This window comes from Pseudochaenichthys georgianus, chromosome 13, assembly GCF_902827115.2.
Source record: "Pseudochaenichthys georgianus chromosome 13, fPseGeo1.2, whole genome shotgun sequence".
Taxonomy (NCBI): domain Eukaryota; kingdom Metazoa; phylum Chordata; class Actinopteri; order Perciformes; family Channichthyidae; genus Pseudochaenichthys; species Pseudochaenichthys georgianus.
Genome location: NC_047515.1, coordinates 23,882,217 through 23,905,916, shown reverse-complemented (window position 1 = coordinate 23,905,916; position 23,700 = coordinate 23,882,217). Strand labels below are relative to the sequence as shown.

Below are 23,700 nucleotides of genomic sequence, written 5' to 3'. Positions count from 1 at the left end.
CTCTCAAACAACGTTAAGCTGCTTTCCACATGTTCTTGTTACCTGGTGCTAATGGTAACCCGAGTTGTAATGAAAGGAGAGAATGAGGAATAGTAAGAGTTGTTTTATTATTGCTGAGCTTTTTGCCAGGAACAATGTTAATAGCTCCTCGCTCTGCCCTCATGGGACATTTAGGGCTTCTTTGAGTTTATGTGGAGCTGTCAGTGCATTGCCATTTCAGACCTGTTGTAATGAAGACAAAGCGCCAGGGCCGGGTTTTGTGTGCTGATCACCAGGCATGTCATGTCCATTTTGATTTCATTAGGTTCCAATGGCTTTTATTTTATTTTGGAGAGCTGAAAAAAAGTGGACTGGATAGAGGTCTGAGTCAACACATTTATATCCTCAGTCCAGAGGAGTCATTTGTGTGTGTTTTTGATAGGTTACATTAATATAATGTGTAGAGTATGGAGATCCAATTAAAAGACTGGGGAAATCTGTTGTCCTTTACCGTTACTTTTAATATCCTGATCCAGGGATTTCATTGTCTTTGGGAAAGTTGCCAGACTATAGCCTTGAGCTGATTAAATCATTAAAATGAAGACAGCTTGTATCCATTTTGTGTAAACAAACATAACAACTAAACAGGAAGAACTCAGTACAACTAGCTCCTTTATTTTTTGTAATGACCCGATTCACCTTACAGCCTCTCATTATGAGTTTGTTTACGTGGTTGGTTTGTTCCATTGTTTTGTCAGTGCACCGCTTGCTTTGCTGTGGTATGTCTTGGTTAGGACAGTGTGATGATGATGATGATAATTATGATGATTATGGTTCTGCCTTGCTCTAAGTGGAGAAAGGGTATGCTCGCCTTCTCCTCCCTAAGCCCCCCAGAGACTGAGTGTAGCATGGCGTGGGAGGCTTGCTCAACAAGAGGATGGGGGGGGTAAAAGTGAAAACCTTATGTGCAAATTCAGACATACACTCCTCTCGTGCATCAAGTTAGAGAATGTTTTATTTGCATTCGTGTGCAAACTTGGTCCCTGTAATTACCGTAATCCCATTGAGCTTGTGAGTTTACACACAAACACAGAAGCCATTACCCAATTAGAGGGGCTTCACCTGTGTTGTTGCTGTGGTTTTGTCGTGGTGCAGCAAGGGTTAAGCAGTGCGAAGAGTCTTTTCAGTTACTCGCGTGACTAATGGGAAGGAGTTTCATTCTGTATCTGCTACAATGAAACCTTGCACTTTAACGTATTGCTGCTGGCTCAGCAGGATCAGTCCCGCGCATTTAACCCCTTCACCTCCCGTCCAGCTCGGCTCTCCTCTCCCCCTTAAACTCTCAACTCGCTCCTAATCTCTTTTTCTTTTTTTCTTCAGCATTTCTTTCCTCCACGCACCACAGGGCAGATGTAGTTTGTTACACCCCTAATTATCACCGTGGAGGGAGGCGGAACACAACTTGCACCCACACAAAAACTTTACATCCAGGCAAAAGAACTGGGAAAAAGTGTAGGCCACATTGACTGAACGCTAAGTCTGTTCCGTTTAGTTTATCCATAGAGAATCAACATTTAGTCATATTTGAATACCATAGTGAATTATTAAGAAATATTTAATTATTTTCATAGCGTTTTGTTGAGAGTTTGGAGTTCCTGTGTGTGGAGCACTTTTTCTCTGCACATGAGCTTTAACAGGACACAAAGAGGTTCACTGTCCCTTTTACAAGATTTGGGATAGACAATAAGTCAGTGTCTGTCTGTGTGCCTGCCATAGTATATGCATGTGCCCACATGCCTGTGTGTGTATGTGTGTGTGCAACCATTGCCGTGCAAATGTGCCTGCGAGACAGCAGTCTATTTACGAGGCGCTGCAGCTGGTGTCTAGCGTCTGGACTCTGTCACGATCCCTGACACTGTCACTGGCTAACAAGTAGGACTCATTGTGCCAGGCGAGCACCCTCTCGCTTCTTTCACCGCGCCTCCCCTTCCTCCCATCTTTTTCACTGCGCTTGTTTTTTTCTCTCTTCACTGTAAGGCCATGCTCGTAATCGTATACAAAAATGCAATGCTGCTTGGTTTTGCATTTCTAAATCCGGCACAATATACATTCTTTTTGTAAACTCAAACGGGGCGAATAAGATATCATGTTAATGATGTAACTGAAGTTCTGCAGATTTATTGTCAATAGTTCAGAGTTCAGACACTTTAATATTAAATGAAGATTAAATTCTACTTTTATTACAGGAGTTATAAACTGCAGGACGTGGTCCCAAGAAATGATCAGAGCGTGGGTGTTTTGCTCACATAAGCAGAACAGAATCTTCTAATCTAGTCCAATTTCATATTTATTTCACCATCCTTCCTTTTGGTTTGACGCTCATTCGGGACTTAGCGGGCATTCAAACCAAAAACAGCCTTGTGTTAAAGTGAGGCAGTCCACCACAGCGCCTTTCCACATGACATCACATTGCGTTGTGGCAGAACCTTGCCTGGTTTCACTTTTTATTTATCATTCAATTGAATGTCAATTTGAACATGGCCTTAGACCCAGGCCTCATTTAATTGAGCAATTACTCCTCCTAGGGCTGCTCAATTAATCATATTTTAATCGCGATTACGGCTTCCAACGATTACGAAAACAACGTAATCGAAATAAAACGATTATATTTTTTATTATTACTTTTTTATTTTTTTTTTCCAGTTGAATTATACTTAAAGTTCAGGGTAATCAACTGTTAAAAACATACTGTTCACATTTCTTTTCAAAGCAATGAATAATCGCATTTAATAATCGCAATTACAATTATTGACCCAAATAATGGAGATTATAAATTTTGCCATAATCAAGCAGCCCTAACTCCTCCCCTCCCTCTTCTGATCTGCTTTACCGATAAGTCAGTGTACATATCCCAAATGTCCCTTTTCTCTGAGCCTCTTTTTTCTACTTCTCTATTTGTAGTTTATATAAACAATAAGAAACCTAGTAAGAATCATCAGATGGTTTTAATGTTGGCCTCGGCTGAGCCCTTTTTCTTACTGAAGCTCTTGACTTGTAAACAACTCAAATGTCTAATTCCTTGGAGTCTACATGCTTGCAGTTTTTTTCTCCACGATGTGATGTCATATGTCACCCTCCCTATGTTTTGGGAGATGAGTAAATGAAGGTATCGAAGTTAAAGGAAATAATGGCATCATTTGTTTCCATAGCTGGGTTTGTAGAAGTGTGAAACCGTGAAACTTGTGGTTACTGTCTGTTATTTAATACAATTGTCAAATGGCCCTCAACCATGACAACCAATGATTTATTATTTTTAGCTGTGGTTTTTTGCAAGCTCCACCTTCTTTGGAAAATAAATGTCTATCGCTCTATATCACGAGTGTGCTAGCAAACAGCTATTCTGTTTGACTGTAAGTGGGAGATTGAGCAACTTTTTTCCATTTCCTCTTTTTCAATGATATATAAGCCCATTTCCCTTTGTAAAGCATAATGTATAAATCCCTCTCTATCTTTCCTCCCTCCTCCCTCGGTCAGGGTGTGTTGGACTACCTCGTGCTTATCAGTGCTCCCCCTCTTGGCTCACTTTCACTTCTGCCTTCCCCGAGGCCCTCTTTACCTCCCTTTTTCTTCTGGGTGAGTCCGGGGGGTCCCTTTAGGGTCTGTGTGAGCCTTGCTCAGCATTGCCACTCGCATGGGAATGGGTCCACGTCCAGCTGGAATCACCATCGCTCCTCTCCCTCTCGATGTTTCTTCCTCCTCCCTTTTCTCTCTGTAACGTGCAGCCTCATTCTCTATAGGATCTTTGTCAGCCATCCTTTTTGCTGCCAACTATTATTTTCTCGTAGAGAGTCTATCACTCTTGACTATCCATTAGTCAGACGGTCTTGTTCTTTTCTTGCTGTAGACTTTCATCCCCTATGACATGCCATCTTCTCTTTAATTGCCCGACTCCAGGCTTCCCTGTCTTCTCAATTAGTCCTTTTACCAGTTTCCCCCTCTATCATTTGGGAGTGTATACCTGAGCCTGTGCTGGCAACATGCTGCCAACAACCGCCCCGCCAACATCTGGAAATTGCCACTGCTTGAAAAAAATAAAACAGCCCAGGGCTCTGGTCCTGATCGTGAACCACTGTCAGTGAAGCATGAAAAGGCAAAAAAAGTAACCCAATGTGGATTTATAGCTGCAAGGCTTTATCTGCTTTCATCACATGAGAAGGTGAAGTTGTGCAGTATAGTTCAGATGGAGAAAAGTGATGCAGCAAAGGAAGGAAAGGTGGACCTAGAGGATTGGGTTTGGAAAAACAGCCACGAAGGGTTAATACACAGGAGAAAATATGAAGAAACAGTCAAAAAGCAATTATTGGCATGCATCTGGCAAACAAAAGAGCATGTGCACATGAGAAAAGATGGTGACTGAGCGTTTGAAAAAAACGAGAAACTTTTAGAGCAAGAGAGAGGGAGAAAGAGAGAGAGCAAGAGTGAGGGAGCATTGTCAAACAAAGAGAGTCCTGAGTCAGCAGCAGAGCCGTTTTCTCCCCAGGGCTACTCCTCTCTCTCTCTCTCGCTCTCGCTCTCTCTCTCTCTCTCTCCACTTGCTTCACCCCTCCCTCCCCTTACAAATCTGTGCTTTTGCATGCTATTTCTTGCTCTCTGCGCTCTTCCTTTCTGCTCCCTCTCTGTCGTAAGCCCGCTCCCTCCATACACTGCAAACTGCTAGAAAGAGACCACAAGTTTCGCAAAGAGCCACGGCTCAATCTCACCCTTCAGAACGCTCTTGTTTTTATAGGAATAGGAGTGTGGACAGCATATGACTGTAAGGTGCTTACATGGAGACTTCATCTATCGTCCCAAGGAGCTCATTAGTTTCCCTCCAGAATGTGGGGATAATGGTTTCTCCTTTGTGTTCCAGGTCCTTTGTGCCGAACAGGCTTTGGTGTTCTGTGTTGCTGAACTTATTCTGGCACACTCTACGGAACACAGTATACTAATGTCCTTCTTGCAGATGATCGACCCCATTTTTTTGTGCAAGCTCATGTGTGTGTGAGCCGGTGCTTGTGTTCGTAGAGTGGGTTAGAGTAAAAGGCACTGTTGACATGGTAATACTTTTACACCTCTCTAGAGTTCGGCTAAAGGCTTGCCTTGTTGGAAACCAAAAAGGAGGGGAGCATGAAAAAGAGCTGAGAGCAGTTGGAGGGGTGGGGGGCGGGGTAGTGTGGAACTGTCCAATATATCCTGTAAAGTTGGCCTAGGCAGTGAGGCTTGGAGGATTGGTCTCCATAAAAGACGGTGGTTTCTCCTTCCCTCAATCCTCCCTCTTTCCTTCTTTCTCTCTCACTGTGCTCTTGTCCCTCTCCCTTTTTTCCCCTTTACTTCTCCACCCCTCCATCCTTGCCTCCCCCAAAACGCTGGAGTAACTATATGACAGTGAGACAGTGCCCTGCCAGCTCCTCTGGCAGAGTCATCATTCTCAGCAGCACTAAATCACTGCCTCCACAAGCTAGACCAGCATGTCACACTCATGGAGAGAAAGAAGCAGAAAATGGGGATAAAATAGCATAAAAAAGGGCTTTGATTGTGCACACAAATGAGCGCACACAGAGCATGTGTGTAACTGGGGTATCACTTGTAGCTTTACTGCCAACCCAGAGTTCATTAAGAGCTGTTATTGAGGAGTAAGGCTGGGCTGGAGGCAATGGACCCAGATCCCCAAAAGGATGATTTGAAAGGGTTTCATTTTGGCTTCACTCTGGGGTTCCTCCCCCCTTCTGCTGGCTTCCACACAGATCATAATGGTGCTACGCTTTGACGTTGACTAATTTATTGACTGGCTTGCTTCATATGGTATAATTTGATATATATGTTTGCCTCCACAGAGAAGTAATGGACTTGTCATCACATATACGCATGTATGCACTTAGCTTAATGTATGTGTTTGTATGGCTATGTGGATACCTGTGTTTAAGTACTATGAAACCAGTATTCATGGCCATGCGTGGTTTCAGTGAGTACAGAAGACCAGCCAAGGTGTACGGATAAAGTTCAGCCTAGTTGTTATCAACGGGCGTATCATGAACCCTTGAAGGATTGCGCTGTGCTTGGCACTGTCTTTGTGTGGGGGGATTCAATAGAAAGTTGTATTGGTTACAATTCATCAATTCTTTCTACCTGTATGAAAGCCTTTCGATCATCTGAGTACTCCAGTATATTTTGTACCTGCCATCGTGTGTGTGTGTGTGTGTGTGTGTGTGTGTGTGTGTGTGTGTGTGTGTGTGTGTGTGTGTGTGTGTGTGTGTGTGTGTGTGTGTGTGTGTGTGTGTGTGTGTGTGTGTGTGTGTGTGTGTGAGCGCATGTGTGCATAGTTGGTGCTAATAGAATTCTGCTGTCCAGCTCACAGCTGTGTCCTGCTGATGAGTCCCAGGAGGCCCCAGCATGTGTCTATGGTTACTATGTTGAGGCTCCAGCATGAAACCATGTGTAGATCATTACTCTCTCTCTCTCTCTCTCTCTCTCTCTCTCTCTCTCTCTCTCTCTCTCTCTCCATTTTTCCCTGCACTGCCAAAGCTCCAACTTGTGCCACTCGTCCCAGGCCTCTGTATCTCTCTCGCCGAGCCAAGTGGGTATTTGAATACAGAGATTTGCAGAGCTCCTCTCACTTTCTATATTTAGAAATGGGCTTATACGATAGCTATAGTTGTTGTGTGTAACTGCAGAGTCAGGGAATGCAAATGGTTTATTGTGCAGCCAGCAGGCATAGAAAGCACTGTGCTCGTAACTTCACTTAGTGCATATTGGGTACTTTAACAGTTGGAAATGTAAATCGTTGTTGTGTTACAGGCCATAACTATGTAATAAGAACACAAATCCCCTCTTGCACTGTACATCAGTGCATGCATACATACATCATTGTACACAATCACACGAGGAAACAGATCTTTGCAACGTAAAGAGACACAACCAGCTGAGAGGACAGATTGTGTGGAAACCTCGAGCCACACAAATACACAGTACTGTAAGGGATGTCCCGATCACCTTTTTTTGCTCCCGATCCGATTCCGATCATTTGATTTTGACAATCTGCCGATACCGATTTTTCCCGATCCGATCTTTATGCAATGCATTAAGAAAAAAAAAAGGTAACAGATAACGGGTGATCATCCAACGCGATGAATTCAGCTATCTTGGCTGTTATTGTGTTGGCCTTTTCACTGTTCTGGGGCAGTTTCTCTTTCCTTTTAAAAGTCTCTGAAAGTGTTGGTTGTTTCAGTGCCGTTACCTGAGGCTGCGGCCACGGCCACACGAGGACGAATTCGGTCGTTTGCGTTACTGTTTAGTGTCATATAGACCGTTCGGCCACACGAGGACGACCGAATACGGCACTAAACGACTGAGGAAACGATAATGGGTCCCAAGGTGGATAGAAAGGCATACGCAACTTTCTGGGGGGTCAAACGGCTCCGTGTGTACGCCCTATCCGAACATTTTCAGATCACTGATAGTGATTGCGCAATAGCCCCACCTCTTCTGCTCACCTCCGCTTACCCCGCGCCATTGCTGAAGTGTTTCGCCACCAACAACAATGGCGGATCGCAGAGTTGCTATCGTGCTCCGGACGCTATTGACCATGCTACAGTTGTTTGTGCAACATCTACAGCAATAATGATGAGGCAATAGCCCCGCCTCTCCCCACCCTTGCTGCTCACCCCCGCGTCAAAGTAAACTGCACCCTGAATTCAGATTATTTATCTTTCTCTCGATATGGACATAAACGCGAGTGAAGTCTAATCTGACAGGACGGAGACACGCAGCTCTGCTCACCTGCAGCTCCTCCCGCTGCAGCAAAATACACACTTCAAGTCAGATCATCACCCTTAGCTATTTTAATTACCTCTCAAACTAAACTAGTTATAAATAGTGGCTCAATAAATAACAAAGAAGACCTTTGACCGGCACTTTTATAATTTTGTCCGGAAGATTTAAACTTTAATACACGTTGACTGGCGAAAAAGCCCGGTTCCCTCGGCCCCCACCGCGGAGAATAAACAGAAGGGCAACCATGACAACCATGCTTCTTCGCTGCTTTTGTGGAGGAAGTTACAGCGCCACAAATGTGCATATGTACTGCAGCTTCTCCAGCGGTTGGAGCTAAACGGAGCGGTCTCGTGTGGACAGACACTATCCGGATAACTATTGCGTGTGGACGGAAGCTTGTTTGTGATTGCGTTAATCCTATGCGTTTAGCCGTTTTCGTCCTCGTGTGGCCGCAGCCTCAGTGGCCGCTGTGTACTCGCCGTGTTAGTGTTGTTGTTGGTGTTTGTTTCTCAGGTAGCGTATTAGATTGGTCGTGTTGAACGTAGCTCTGTTCTTTCCACCACGCGGAACCTCTGCCTTGCAAACATTGCATCTGGCTGTTACACTGCCTTCGCTTTCAATGTTATAATACTTCCAAACTTCTGACATTTTCTCTGTCCCGACTCCCGAGTCACCAGCTGAACGTAGCCTCTCGTTAGCTTACTGCTACTATTAGACACTGCTTTCAGAGAAATAAGCAACCAGGTCTATGAAAACAAGCCCAAAGAAAGCAACACATACATGATGTTGTGTAATTTTAAACCAAAACTAAGTCCTCAGGATGACTTTAAGACGTGAACATGGTCATTTTTGTTTTGTAACATTAAATTATAAAAAAAAAAATTATAAATAAAAAAATCCCGATCCCCGATTTTTTTCTCCCGATCCCCGATTTTTGGAAAATCACGTGATCGGCTCCGATCCCCGATCATGTGATCGGATCGGGACATCTCTAACTGTAACCGTATTGTTCTTATTATTTATCTTGTTTATTATAATTTTTATAATAGAACATCACCATTATGTGCACACTTGTTTTGATAGTGATTAATGTAATACAGGGACTTTTTTTTATAAACACATGATCCCATTAGATGCACTTGATTTTAATAGTATACCTTAGCAATCTTCCATGAACAATAATGTACCTATACATTTGTGTGCACACATGATACAAAAATGACGTTTTGGTAGATGTTGCATTCATCATATTGATCACTTGTATAGAAATATAGAATTCACACTATAGGACTTCATTGCAATGTGGCATAACGATTCAGAGATGTTTGGCAGCTAAGTAAAACTGAATAGTTAAATAAACACATAGTTTGAAAGTAGTTTGGCTCATAGCAACATCATCATATCTGTGTGTGCAGATTTGAATTGTGTATTCTCTTTTAAAAGGCAATTCTGAGCTAGAAGAGTCTGACCTGTCCTGGACATAAGCCCATTTCGTTCTTATACCAACAGTCAGCCCCATCCCCCATGGAGGGGTCACTGCAAACTGACATTTACAAGGCCTCCTAATCTGCTGAGAGATTGATGAACCCTCATCATAAACTGCCTCCTCCTCCTCTCCACCAAACAAATGGCTTTGTTTTTGGTTTCACTTACATAATCATACATAATTGGTTTAGGAATGGGAGAATAGAGTGAAGAGTAGATTTGTGTCAGCATTTTCATACATGGACAGTGTATGTTCATGGCAAGGTACGTGCCTGTATATGTCAAGTGTCCGTTACACTCAGACATGTGTGTTGTGTTTATTATGTGCAGGGAGTTACACTCTGTACCTGTGCTGCCAGGTCCTACACACACACACACACACACACACACACACACACACACACACACACACACACACACACACACACACACACACACACACACACACACACACACACACACACACACACACACACACACACACACACACACACACACACACACACACACACACACACACACACACACACACACACACACACTGAAGCCAGCTGGCTTTAAAGAGAGTCTGCCATCTGTTCTGATTTATGTAAGACAGTTTACTCTGGACTAGGTTGGCTCCCACTAGCTCAGTGATAGACCAGCTAAGGTAGTCCTCCTGCCACCAATGTACAAAGTGAACTCAGTGCTATAGGCTTGAACAAAATGGTGGCTTTTCGTGGTAATATCTGTTATCTATTAATGAAATAAGTCATGTCATGGCACAAAAAAAAAAGCCAAAATCTATTGAGTGGTTGGTAAAATTCGATCACTCTAGCTATTTTTTGCACCCTGATTGCAACGTAATATACAAAGTTTTCACCTTTTTTTTACCAGATGTATGCAATTTCCTTCTTTGTACGAAGGGTCATTCAGCATTCAAGCATAATTTAGACGTTTTTATAATTTGCTTTGTCGAGAAACTTTACTTGGAGTGTTCATGTGATCTAGGATGTCGAACTTGTTTTACTCACTCGTGACAATTCATAACACTGTGGGTAACTGTCATGTTTGGATGTCATTCAAAGTTACTGACACAAGCAAGGGTCTGTGGATCATCACTTAGGGGTCCCACTGAAACAAAAGAGAGCCAGATAGCAACACCAGCCAGATAAGGTGAAGGATGGTAGAGCAGCGTTATTAAATATTCTGGCAGCATCCCACCAGGTCATTTTACCAGTTCACTTGTGACCATTGATAACACTGTGGGTAACTGTCATGTTTCGATGTCATTAACATTTTCGGACACAATTATATTTTTGCATTTGAGATTTTAATGACAGGCATTACAGTGTCGATGATCAATCTGTTTGTAATGTAATGTCATGACTCATGTCACATACCGTTGACAATCAAGTTAAGACAATTGTTGCAATGAAGAGGTGGGGAATCAGATAGATCTACAGCCCACAGTCCATATTAAGTGCAGGATCATTTCTACAACATGTACTCTATACAGTATCGTATGTGTACTAAATATAGGGCCAGTACAGTACTTGTGTTGCAGCTGCATAAAATGCAGGTTTTTAGCAGGGTCACAGACTCGGGTTGACCCATTAACACTAATGGCTGGTGCAAGTTTTTCAAAGATGCTTGCTTCAGTGTGACAGGAGTGTCAGACGTAGGGCTAGAAAAGCATAGGAAGTCTGGAAATCTCATGCACTCCCTCTGATTAGCATGTTGTTGACTTGCATTAGGGCTGGGGGGAGCAGAGAGCGGTCAGGGCAGACATATTTAATGCTTGTGAAGTAATGGGGCTGAATCAGCAGATAGCTCCACTGGGAGCCATTAGTTCAGACATGTGTCATTAACCCTTTCCCTGGCCCAAACTGCACCCCCGCCCACCCCCACTCCCCTCAGCCCGGGCCATGAAGACCAGAGCAGTGTTTCAGGTAGTGCAGATAGAGAGAGGGGGAAGGGGTAATGGCACTGATACAAACTTTATTTTTCTCCTTTGACTTTGTTTCTGGAGTATTCACTCTGTGTGCTTCAGTGCTTTGTTTTCACATTAGCATTGGCTTGTTCTGTGTATTATTTTAGTCAGTATTCCGGCTAAATAAGGGGGTTTGATAGCGTTAAATTGTTGTTCCAATAAAATCCTTTATATCAAACATTTACACCCTGTCTGCTTTAAAGGTGAAGGTTAAACAAGAAGTCAATCGACTGTGTTCCCCATCATGTCAGTTGTGATAGATTTCAATAATTAAAACATTAGAAAACGTATCAAAAGGTCCATACACACTTCTCAAACTACTCCAGCAGCAAATCCAAATCTGAACTATCCAGCCGCATGTGCAATATGTTCCAACACTCATATTTTAGCTAAATATGACCAAACACACAGCGTCTACGTAGTTGGCTAACTACTATGCTTGTGACAACCAAAAAAAAAGCTCACCATGAAAGCAAACTTGATACCTTTACATTGTTATACTTTCTTTCTGCCATGTTGTCATTATTGGAATGCCTGTTAAGTGACTTAATTCAAGTTGAACACAGCTGCTGTTCTGTGGAAAACCCAAACTTTTGACTTTCAGCAGCCGCCTTTCAAGCCTACAGGGAATAAGTATTTCATACAAAATACTCCAGTCTAATATCACTTTAATTGTCTTGTGATTTTAAAAGGAAGAGTAAAAGGGCAGACTTAGTTGTATGCTATAGAGGCAGAGGGTACCTTTTAGAAACACGTGTGGGATATATATACGCTGTATTTATTTTGAGGGAGTCACATTGTCTTTGCTTTTGAGCGAACGTTTTACTATATTTTTACGTAACCTTTTTGCAGGCCTCCCCATGTTGGCTGCGGCTGCAGGGCAACAATAGAGAGAAGGGGCAGGCACACAACACCTGCCAGTCTTAATGGTAAACATATGTCGAGAAATTCAGAGAGATTGAGCAGGAGGTAGGGGGAGAGGGCAAGCACACTCCTTAAAGAGGCTCTAAAGAGGCAGTGTGTTCGGAGATTGGCTGTGTGTGTGTGTGCGTGTGCGTGCGCAAATGTGCCGCTGTCTGCAGAACTGTCCTCATGTCTATGTGGGCTCATGGCGGGATGCATGCTTAAAGTCAGGGTCTGTGGATCATCACTTGGGGGTCCCACTGAAACAAAAGAGAGCCAGATAGCAACACCAGCCAAATATGGTGAAGCATGGTAGAGCAGCGTTATCATATATTCTGGCAGCATCCCACCGGGTCATTTTGACCAGTTCAGCCGTCCAGAGTTTGTCACCTACATGCAACTTACGTCTGTGTGTCTGAGTCACATTAACACACACATGTCAACACACACAGGATGCATATGTGGGCGTTCTGCTTGGTGCTCAAAGTGATCATCACAAATGTTACACGACCAGCCTTGTTCTTTGACACAAGTACATGTGTGGGTTTGTGTGTGTTTAATCCACCTAGAACTTCCATGCACAGCCATACATTGCTGCTATGTGTACATAGTCTGCGTGTATAAGCTCATTGTACGCTTGAGGGGTCTCCCCCTCTCTCCCACAGAGCTCAGCTGAGAACTACACGTCATGTCTGCCACCTTCTCTCCGGCCACAATGCTGCCCATTATGAACAGACAGGGTTCAGTGACCAGAGAGTGGGCTCCAGCTAGAAGAAGGCCCAGACCCAACTGCTACAGACCCCCCCCTTACTTTTCATTTTGGCCCTTATAGACTGTTTCTGCATGTCCGCTTACTCTTTTGTTTCGCTGTCTATTACCTATATCTCTCAGCACACATTTGAAATAACCTTTCAGCCTTGTCCAGTAGCTTTCTCCGTATACAGTAGAGCTCCACCCCTTTTATCTGCTTCAAAACCAGTTGCTGAATCTACCTCCACTGATTGAATGGCCCCCCCCTGCCGCTCTCTCCTTTTGCTTTCGCCTACATTTCTCCTGTCTTAGTAATAGTGCATTATCAACCCAACTACCCATTTTTCCCCAGCATCAAACCTTCTCCAACACTAGTTTGGATTAGTGTAAAAAATAAGCAAATGATACAATACTGTATTGTATCATTTAGAAATGAATGATACAATACAGGTGTTGTGATTGATCAGTATTTATATTTATGTTACAACAAAAGTTAGTTATTTGGTCTCAATGCAATCTTTAATTGTTTGTGCAACTAAAATTTTTTTTTTTATTATAGAGTTAAATGTTTAAAATGTTCAACCCACCGAGGGTACGCAAAGTAACTACATTGTGCCAGTCCTACTTTTACATTTTCGATGTTTCTTTTTGTTTTCTTTCTTTTCTCTTTGAAGAACTTCTTGATGCACTTTTTCTCCTTTCGTGTTAGGCAGCCAGCTTTCAGAACCTCTAACCTCAAGTAGCTCATGGAGGGGAGAGACGCAGAGATTTTGTATCTGCGAGCTTTTCTTGAAAAGGAAATTCAGTAATCCCACCGTGTCCTAAACTCAGACATCGACTGACAACTCTTGACAGGCCATGGGATCAATTCAATTGAACTAATTAAATTATTTGACACACATGCACACCTTCAAAACAGACATTGGACACTCACCAGAGGGGGTAAAAACGTTCATTTTGCCTGTCGTCTTGCACACACATTAATTCCTCTGATGTGCAATTACACTATCCTCATCTCTTAGACACACATACACAGAGTTTATGTGTGCACAAATGAAAAGACACTCCCCCCCTTCCCACATACACACACACCCATTCTCACTTGCTGGCTTGCCGGCTGGCTCTAGATAGATTCAAATGGCTCAATGTGTTAAAAGCATTAGGTAAGCATGAATCCAGCAGTGCTCCTTGGGCTGATATCATATGTCCTGCTTCATTACAGTCTGGTGTATACATTCAGCTGCATCTCTCCATCTATCTATCCCTCTCTCCTTCATCCCCCTCTCCTGTCCCCTCGGGGTGCCTTAACACGGAGCGAGCCATCTCAAGACTTTAGCTGAAAAAAAGACGAGATCTCTCAGGTTAAGAAAAGCTAAAAGTAATCGACATATAAATATCAAAAAGATTAAGGCACCCTTGTTCCTGTTAGCGGATAGAAGCGTGAAGCTGAATCCTTTTGAGGGAAACAAAGGTAAATAGAAATTAATTTGACTTTTATCTGTTTCTTGTCCACACTGGCCTAATTTTACCCTCAAACTATTTAAGTTCCTGATATGACTTTAACTGCTGGGAGGGTGCTGACCAAAACCATCTGAATGGCATGGGCCTAAGGAAGACAAACAGACAGACCAGGAAGAGGGATCCAAGCAGCGGCATGTAACCTGCAGCTTGCCGACTGTTACCTCACACCACAGCTCACATCTTGCAGCTGCATGTGTATGAGGCAGCGAACAAACTCCACCACGGCACTTGGCCTGCTGCACCACACTTGCCCCTCAATCGCAGGCAGCTCTAGGCTAACCTTAGCACTTTTCTCCCTTCGTAAGCAGTTTGCAGTGTGAATGCATGTATTTGTGTGCAAGATCACAGCTGACTCAGATCAGTCAGCCACTTGGGTTTTAAGCAAGAGTGAGGTCAGAGGGCCGGGGTCGGCTGTCAGATGTTGATGGGTCTGTTTGTTGTAGATGGATCTTTTTTGAGACAGTCAGCAGTATTCAATATATAACAGAAATATTCCTGGTGTGCACAGTGGAACAAATGATATTTGGAGGAGATCAAAAAATATTAAGTGTACCACACTCTGCTTTTTGGAAAACGTTAAACTGCTGGTGGATCGAGACTGTCTCAACTGATTTGTGTTGGATCAAACTGCATGAATGTTGTTGCACCTCATTCCTGCATGGGGTCATGTGTGAATAGCAGAAGGGATAATTATTTCGGGAAATTCGTACAGTCAAGTTCCCAAATCAAGAAAAAAGACAAAAGCCAGTACAGCTGTGTTGTGAATGAAAGCAGTTACATTGCAGGGACAAACGAATAAAGGTCGTCCAACTGACAAGCAAACTGATTGCAGATCATATTTTAATATGTGATATGCTTACTATTTCAAATGTACGCTAATATTTATTTATTTCGTCACACAGTTATTTCTTTAGCCAAACACACCTTTTTTTTCAGAAAAATGTAATGTTCTGCTGTGTGCATGTCTGCAGGGACTTGTCCTAGCTTCTTCTTCTTCTGTTGATTTTTCTGACAGTTTGCATCCATAAGTGTTGCATTATCGCCATCTGCTGGACCATCTATTTCATCTTTTCCACGGCTTGTGGGAAAAAGGCCCAGAACTGCTACATTTAGAGCATCTGTGAATATTGATAAATTCTAGCTGTGCCTGAGAGTTTATGCCAGTAGTTTACGGGCTACTATGAGTAAAAGACACTAGATGTGCATATCCCTTAGATGTGTCTTTCACAATCTAACAGTCATCAACAGAGCAGAGTCTTGCTGACACAGAAGAGCCTACATGGAGAAAAGCAACTCCTTTTGGAACTTTGAGTCCCCTCACCAAAGCTCTATCTCTCTCAAGCATTTTCTTATAAAGAGAAGGGAGAGGTCTTGTTAATCAGCGTTTGGCTTCAGTTTGGGGGCTCGTATATAAACCCTCACGCTCCTTCCCTGTATCCCTGCCCCCCGTGTATGTAATAAATGAGGATAGCAGAGTATATGTTTACGAGCGTGAGTGCTGGACTTGGCAGGCCCGAGCGCTACTTCAGTGTCTCACAGCTCAGTGACTGACTGACTGGGCCCCTGTCTTCCTTGCAGAGTTTACATTATATGCATATGCACTCACTCATACTTGATGCCTGACTCACCGCCGCTCTTCTCCAAAAATCCTCATTGTTTCCAGTTACTAAGCTGCCCCGCGGGTAATCATTACAATTGTAAATAAATATCCATAGCCATTAACTATATTGTTCTCTAATCTCCCATCTATTCCTTTCTCTCCCCCTCCCTCCAGTGGTCCTATGCATTGGAGAAGCCCAACACAGGCAGTGTGTTCAGCTTGGCCTGGTCTGCAGACGGCACCCAGCTGGCCGGGGCCTGCGGCAACGGGCATGTCATCTTTGCCCATGTGGTGGAGCAGCATTGGGAGTGGAAGAATTTTGTGATCACCCTGACAAAGAGGAGAACCATGCAGGTATAAAATGAGCCATCCACATTTCTGCTTCAAACTACATAGTAAATTGTCTTGTCTCAGAATTTAGTGACTCCTGCTATTGCTAAGTTTAGATGTATCCTAGGAAACAGAAGAAAGGGTAAAATACTGATATAATACATACTGATGAAATAAACAGAAAGGAGAGAAATACAAGTTTAAATAAATCTCAGCTTAACAAGTGGCACAGTTTTATGCATTTACAAAAGAGTCATGCTGGAATAATTAAAAGAGAGTTGTTGTTTAACATGTTAAAAGCTGCCTATGAGGGTTTTTCAACAAATGAATACCAGCATGTCTGTGGGAAAAGATAAAGGATTCTCAAACATTACCAGAGTTCTTTCAACATAACAAGAGAGAATTGAAAGCACTGTGAGGCCAGGGAGAGTGAGTGAACATGCCATGTAGAGAACCCAAATGCTTCCTAGATTTTGACTCGTTGTGGCTGTATATTGAAGTAGGACCCTCCCAGTATGCAGCGCTGCGATGACAATGACCAGCCTGTCTAGCTGCCTCTCTCACTCCACCGTTCTCTACTGTTTAAACCAATGCTAACCTCAAGGTAGCATTTACATGTGGTTAACACACCCGAATGTGCATATATATACTCACTTGGATGATTTTCAGACAGGTATACACAAGCACACCTACTGAAGAAAGTGTGTATGGTTGCCTACATACAGTGGGGCAAAAAAGTATTTAGTCAGCCACCAATTGTGCAAGTTCTCCCACTTAAAAAGATGAGAGAGGCCTGTAATTTTCATCCTAGGTATAAAAATCCAGAAAATCACATTGTCTGATTTTTAAAGAATTTATTTGCAAATTATGGTGGAAAATAAGTATTTGGTCAATAACAAAAGTTCATCTCAATACTTTGTTATATACCCTTTGTTGGCAATGACAGAGGTCAAACGTTTTCTGTAAGTCTTCACAAGGTTTTCACACACCGTTGCTGGTATTTTGGCCCATTCCTCCATGCAGATCTCCTCTAGAGCAGTGATGTTTTGGGGCTGTCGCTGGGCAACACGGACTTTCAACTCCCTCCAAAGATTTTCTATGGGGTTGAGATCTGGAGACTGGCTAGGCCACTCCAGGACCTTGAAATGCTTACGAAGCCACTCCTTCTTTGCCCGGGCGGTGTGTTTGGGATCATTGTCATGTTGAAAGACCCAGCCACGTTTCATCTTCAATGCCCTTGCTGATGGAAGGAGGTTGTCACTCAAAATCTCACGATACATGGCCCCATTCATTCTTTCCTTTACACGGATCAGTCGTCCTGGTCCCTTTGCAGAAAAACAGCCCCAAAGCATGATGTTTCCACTCCCATGTTTCACAGTAGGTATGGTGTTCTTTGGATGCAACTCAGCATTCTTTCTCCTCCAAACACGTCTAGTTGAGTTTTTACCAACAAGTTCTATTTTGGTTTCATCTGACCATATGACATTCTCCCAATCCTCTTCTGGATCATCTAAATGCTCTCTAGCAAACTTCAGACGGGCCTGGACATGTACTGGCTTAAGCAGGGGGACACGTCTGGCACTGCAGGATTTGAGTCCCTGGCGGCGTAGTGTGTTACTGATGGTAGCCTTTGTTACTTTGGTCCCAGCTCTCTGCAGGTCATTGATTAGGTCCCCCCGTGTGGTTCTGGGATTTTTGCTCACCGTTCTTGTGATCATTTTGACCCCACGGGGTGAGATCTTGCGTGGAGCCCCAGATTGAGGGAGATTATCAGTGGTCTTGTATGTCTTCCATTTTCTAATAATTGCTCCCACAGTTGATTTCTTCACACCAAGCTGCTTACCTATTGCAGATGCAGTCTTCCCAGCCTGATGCAGGTCTACAATTTTGTTTCTGGTGTCCTTTGACAGCTCTTTGGTCTTGGCCATAGTGGAGTTTGGAGTGTGACTGTTTGAGGTTGTGGACAGGTGTCTTTCATACTGATAATGAGTTCAAACAAGTGCCATTAATACAGTTAACGAGTGGAGGACAGAGGAGGCTCTTAAAGAAGAAGTTACAGGTCTGTGAGAGCCAGAAATCTTGTTTGTTTGTAGGTGACCAAATACTTATTTTACCGAGGAATTTACCAATTAATTCATTAAAAATCCTACAAAGTGATATCCTGGATTCTTTCCCCCCATTCTGTCTCTCATAGTTGAAGTGTACCTAGGATGAACATTCCAGGCCTCTCTCATCTTTTTAAGTGGGAGAACTTGCACAATTGGTGGCTGACTAAATACTTTTTTGCCCCACTGTACATGTGCACTAATTTGCGATAGACCTTTTTTACCAAGTGCAGTGTGTAAACTAAACAAAGTTTGTTCATCAGCTGTTTATATTCAGCGTTGCAGGCGCTTTTCTGTCTCCCTCCTCCCCCTCTTCTCCTCGTAGTCCTTTTTTTTAAAAGTGCACATCTGCCAGTGGTTATCAGCCAGCTAAATTTACCACCTTGCGGTCAAATGTTTTTTTATTCCCGGTTGTGTTGCATTTAAATGTGGCTTGCTGGAAGGAGCAGAGGAGGAAGATTTGTAAAGCTGTAAAAATAACCCCACCTTTCACCTGGTGCTGGAAAAGGCCTTTTCATTCATTCACAGAGATGGCCGGAGGGAAGTATTTATCTATGCAGGTGAAAAAAAAGAGTACCGACCACTGCATGCACACACCTCAAACAGTACAAACTGCTTTCATCTGACCACATGCCCTATGTAAGCTACGACATACTAGACTGTTTCCTGTATAAATAAAGAATTAATACACTCCATTCAGTTAGTGAAGCCAGTTTGTTGCATGTTCAGATTTTAAGTGTTTGTTTAGAGAAAAATGTGAAAGTCTACGCCTCTTCTGTAATTTGTCAGATGTATTAATTTTTACTTTTGTACAGAACTCTTTTTTTTACTGAATGTTTTGCCCTCTCTCTTTCCTTTTGCTTCCGTTTCCCTCAGGTGAGGAATGTGATGAACGATGCGGTGGATGTGCTTGAGTTTCGGGATCGAGTCATCAAAACTTCTCTTGCATACGGTCACCTGGTGGTGGCCACTTCCCTCCAGTGCTATGTCTACAAGTCAGTAGCATACTACTTCTCCTTTTCACCTGAAGCTCTCCTGTTGAAAATTCTTATGTCTGATTTTAGATTTTCCATCACACACCAAATATTTGGGAATCTATTGACCAACTCTTGTTGATTTCCTGCAAATGTTACCGAAATATACTAAGATTCCACGCCATGTACTACAGCTTGATAAGCTTCCACATTTTAAACTTAAAATGTGGTTAAATAATTTTAAAAACACGGGAAAACTAAGAAGTCTTGATGGGGAACAAAACAACAACCACATCACTAAAGTGTGTCTTCATGGGTAATGTTATCAGACCTCTGTGTATGTTTTTGCAGGTTCATTTGAGTTGTCTTTTTTCGTTTAAACATAAGGAATATGGTAGAATTAAGAACACAGACAGCCCCTGCCCTTTTTTTTTCTAATTAATCTTTATTTGTCATTTTTGTCCGTTCTTTTCTATCACTGCACTCTTCATGCTTTATAACATTTCCTTTGTTGAGTTGTCTTCAATTCTTATCTTTTACTTTCTTTACCTGGTCATGTTTCTGTGGCCTTTCCGCTTCTGCACGTATGCCAGATGTAGAACTTTAATCTTAGAAGTACGTTTTTACAGATTTTCACGTGTGCCGTTTGTTCTGTGTATTTCTGCCAGCTCCAGAAACTGGAACACTCCGCTCATCTTTGACCTGAAGGAGGGAACAGTGAGCCTCATCCTGCAAGCAGAGAAGTGAGTGTCTCAATTCCAGGAGCCGAGCAACAAGAGGGGGAACAGACTGTAGGATCGTCTAACAGCTTCTCTAATGCTTCATTGCTTCACATTGACTTCACTCATCAAACACACACACACACACACACACACACACACACACACACACACACACACACACACACACACACACACACACACACACACACACACACACACACACACACACACACACACACACACACACACACACACACACACACACACACACACACACACACCGGGTCTGTGCTCTCGATTAGCCAGCCATGTCAAACAATAAAGCTGGGAGTGAAACCACTGGGGGAAATGAGATGAATATGGAGTAGCTCTTGTGCAATACTCCAGTGCTAGGTCCCTGACACTCAGCATAGAGCTAAACAGATTACTGGCCATTCTGAATTCACAGTTGAGTTACATGAGTCTTGCTGAGTCAAGTCAGTCAATGCTTTGTTAATGTGCATAACATGTCTCCATTACCTGCTTGTGAAAGTCTATTAGCTGTTATAGACTCTTGACTCTTTCATTATTTTACATCCATCATATCTCCTTACAGGACACCCTTCTTCCCTGCTAATGCCATCCCACAATCCCACATATAAAGTGATATATTGATATATACAGTACACTTACTTTGCTCTCATCTTCTGTATCCTCCGGTCTCCTACACCCAGGCATCTTCTGCTAGTGGATGGAGCAGGCTTGTATGTATTTTCCTATGAGGGTCGATTAATATCATCCCCCAAGTTCCCTGGTATGAGAGCTGACATCCTAAACGCCCAGGGTGTTTCACTGAGTCACGACACAATCGGCATCAGAGACAAGAGTGATGAAAAAGGTGAGGGAAGAACCTCTGTCACCGTTATGATTCCACACAGTCCTGTACTTTGCTTTAACAATGTTCTCCTTTCCTTTTGACTCACCAGTCATTCTTCTCTTTGACGCTCTGAGCGGGAAAGCCCTTGGCGATGGCAAGCCTCTGACTCACAAGGTGGGGAATCCTTTGCCCATATATTACACTTTATGTTATGTTTTTTTTTAACTCGCTGTCTGCACTGAATGTGCCCCATTATGTCAGTTAATGTTCTGTCTGTGATCAAGTTTCGCCTGGATTCATACCTTACCAGTTCCGTCATTCAACATAAAGAATGAAGGATTGACAATGCTGGAAGAAAATAGGGGCACAAGTTCAACCCCAGGATCAGCTGGTCATGTTACTGTTATCAAAATCACTGTGGATATCTGAATGGTTTGGCATTGTGTTTTATGTGTTACAATGAGTGAAAACGATAGCATGGCATGACAGAAGCAGATTGTTGCCAGTCAAGATATTTCTACATGCATACTGGAGACTCATTTGGTTAGTTACAGGACACAAAGCCCAGGTAGCTATGACTCATTATTGTGTGACAAGCTAATTATTTCAAATGTTATAATCAATACATAATTATTATATGCTGTACAGTTGGGTGAATGCGAGGATTTATTATAAGTTTGGCAATCAGATTCATCACACCAAATATCAAGTAGTTTGTAAAGAATATAAGTATTAATAACTTGTGACATGAAACTGATACCTTTGCACAGCAACTGCAACACAGACACAGTAAACCAGTTGGAGCAGAATTTAATTTTGCACCAGATGTTTTTTTGTGTCACTCTCTGTAGTAGATGTGGTGTTGTAAAGACAAACGAACCCTTGAAAAATGTAGGCCTGCGTTCACTAGGTTTGAGAAATTGTAATAAGTAGTACAATTTGTATATTGATGTAGCCATCATTAGCATTTACCCCTACATCTTGTAGTTTAATACTTGCCAGACCCAACCTGTACTTTGAGATTGAAGTTGTTCTTTCTTTTCTTTCTTTTCCAACTGTTGATGATGCTGACTTTTTGCCCTCAACCTTAAAGCTTTAGCTAAAGGTAGTGACCATTTATTTTTTAGCCCTGATCATTTAACAAGCCACATTTCATCCAATTAGATATGGCTGAGTATAAGCAGTATTTTCAGAGTGAGTGTCTGTGCTTTAAAGTATACTAACCCATATTCAGAAGGGAGAGAGACAAGAAAGACACAGTAAGAGAATGGGGGAAGGGTTTTGGATTCAAACTGAGAGGGAAATAGACAAAAAAAGAAAAGAATTAGAAGAGAAGGAAATAAAGTGGAGGTAGAAGTAGTTACTGTTTGTCAGCGTGGCTTTGTCTGCCAGAAGTTCCACAGCTCCAAGACACAGCTCCGAGGCCAGCTGGCTCTGACCACACACACACACACACACACACACACACACACACACACACACACACACACACACACACACACACACACACACACACACACACACACACACACACACACACACACACACACTCTCACTCCTTCCCTCTCATTCTGATACACACACGCTCACACACGTTGCACAAGGGCTGTTGAAGGGCCCCCTTCCCTTCTCCTGCTCTTTTGTTGTCCCTTCATCATTCACTCCCTCTTACCTTTGTGCTTGTGTGTGTCTTTATTGATATGCAGCTGGAGGTGGTGGAGATAGCTCTGGACCAGAGTGGCCCAGCCAATGAAAGGAAGATCGCCCTTATAGACAAGAACCGTGACCTTTACGTGACCTCTGTGCGTCATCTTGGGCGAGAAACCAAAATCTGCAAACTTGGTGAGACGAGGAGGAGGAAACTAATGTGGTAAATGTGTAGGGGCTCTTTGTTTCTAGCCACAAGTGCTGCTAACACTGAATAAACATGTTGTGTGTGCTCTGTCCTGTAGGCAGCATGGTGCACAGCATGGCATGGAACGATGCTGCTAACATCCTGTGTGGTATCCAGGACAACCAGTTGACAGTGTGGTACTACCCGAGTGTTGTCTTCACTGACAAGGAACTGCTGCCAAAAACTCTACTCATAAAGGACGGCAGGTAGACATCCCTATCTCTCACTTATGTACTGGATTTTAACCAAAAACGGCCGACACTTTTCACCAGAGAGTAAAATGTGTCACAAAATAGCTACTTAGAAGAGAGATAGAAGCAGCTTTCTTGCACCGCCCGCCTTATTCCACAAGGTACAACACATTCTGATTCAGGCACTTTTTTTCCAGCAGCTTCAACCATTACGGGAGGTGCTAAAGCCTGCCTGCACTACTTCTCTGCTACATTACGCTGAACCTTTGTTTGCACAGTTTTGTTTTCATTTATGTTTTGCGCCAATCCAGTGGTTGAAGTAGTTGCTTATGTTCACACAACCTCAATTTGATTTGATGTTTTTCAGTTTATTTTTTCAACATTTTACTTTTGGTGTTCTACAGGCCGACTTTATCATGGCAGTCATTAAGATTGTTTTCATGTTATGAACAAATGGGGAACACCAGATATCAAGTGGGCTAATAAATAAATACAAAGTCTCCACTTCAAGGAATGCGTCTAGGTTTTTAGGATATCTGAGATTGAAGGGAGTTTGGACCAAGCACAGTGCAAGTTACAAAAGCAGCACTGTCAGTATGTCAAATAATC

General features: G+C 42.8%; 1 protein-coding gene across 1 annotated transcript in view; it reads left to right on the top strand.

Moving 5' to 3' along the window:
- ift80 (intraflagellar transport 80 homolog (Chlamydomonas)) overlaps positions 1 to 23,700 on the top strand; it is a 39,000-nt gene that overhangs the window by 9,386 nt on the left and 5,914 nt on the right. The window contains exons 9-15 of the mRNA XM_071205185.1: positions 16,194 to 16,373; positions 19,331 to 19,449; positions 20,097 to 20,171; positions 20,864 to 21,027; positions 21,116 to 21,180; positions 22,713 to 22,848; positions 22,959 to 23,106. Coding sequence (XP_071061286.1) covers positions 16,194 to 16,373; positions 19,331 to 19,449; positions 20,097 to 20,171; positions 20,864 to 21,027; positions 21,116 to 21,180; positions 22,713 to 22,848; positions 22,959 to 23,106 — 887 coding nt within the window. The remainder of the gene's footprint in view (positions 1 to 16,193; positions 16,374 to 19,330; positions 19,450 to 20,096; positions 20,172 to 20,863; positions 21,028 to 21,115; positions 21,181 to 22,712; positions 22,849 to 22,958; positions 23,107 to 23,700) is intronic.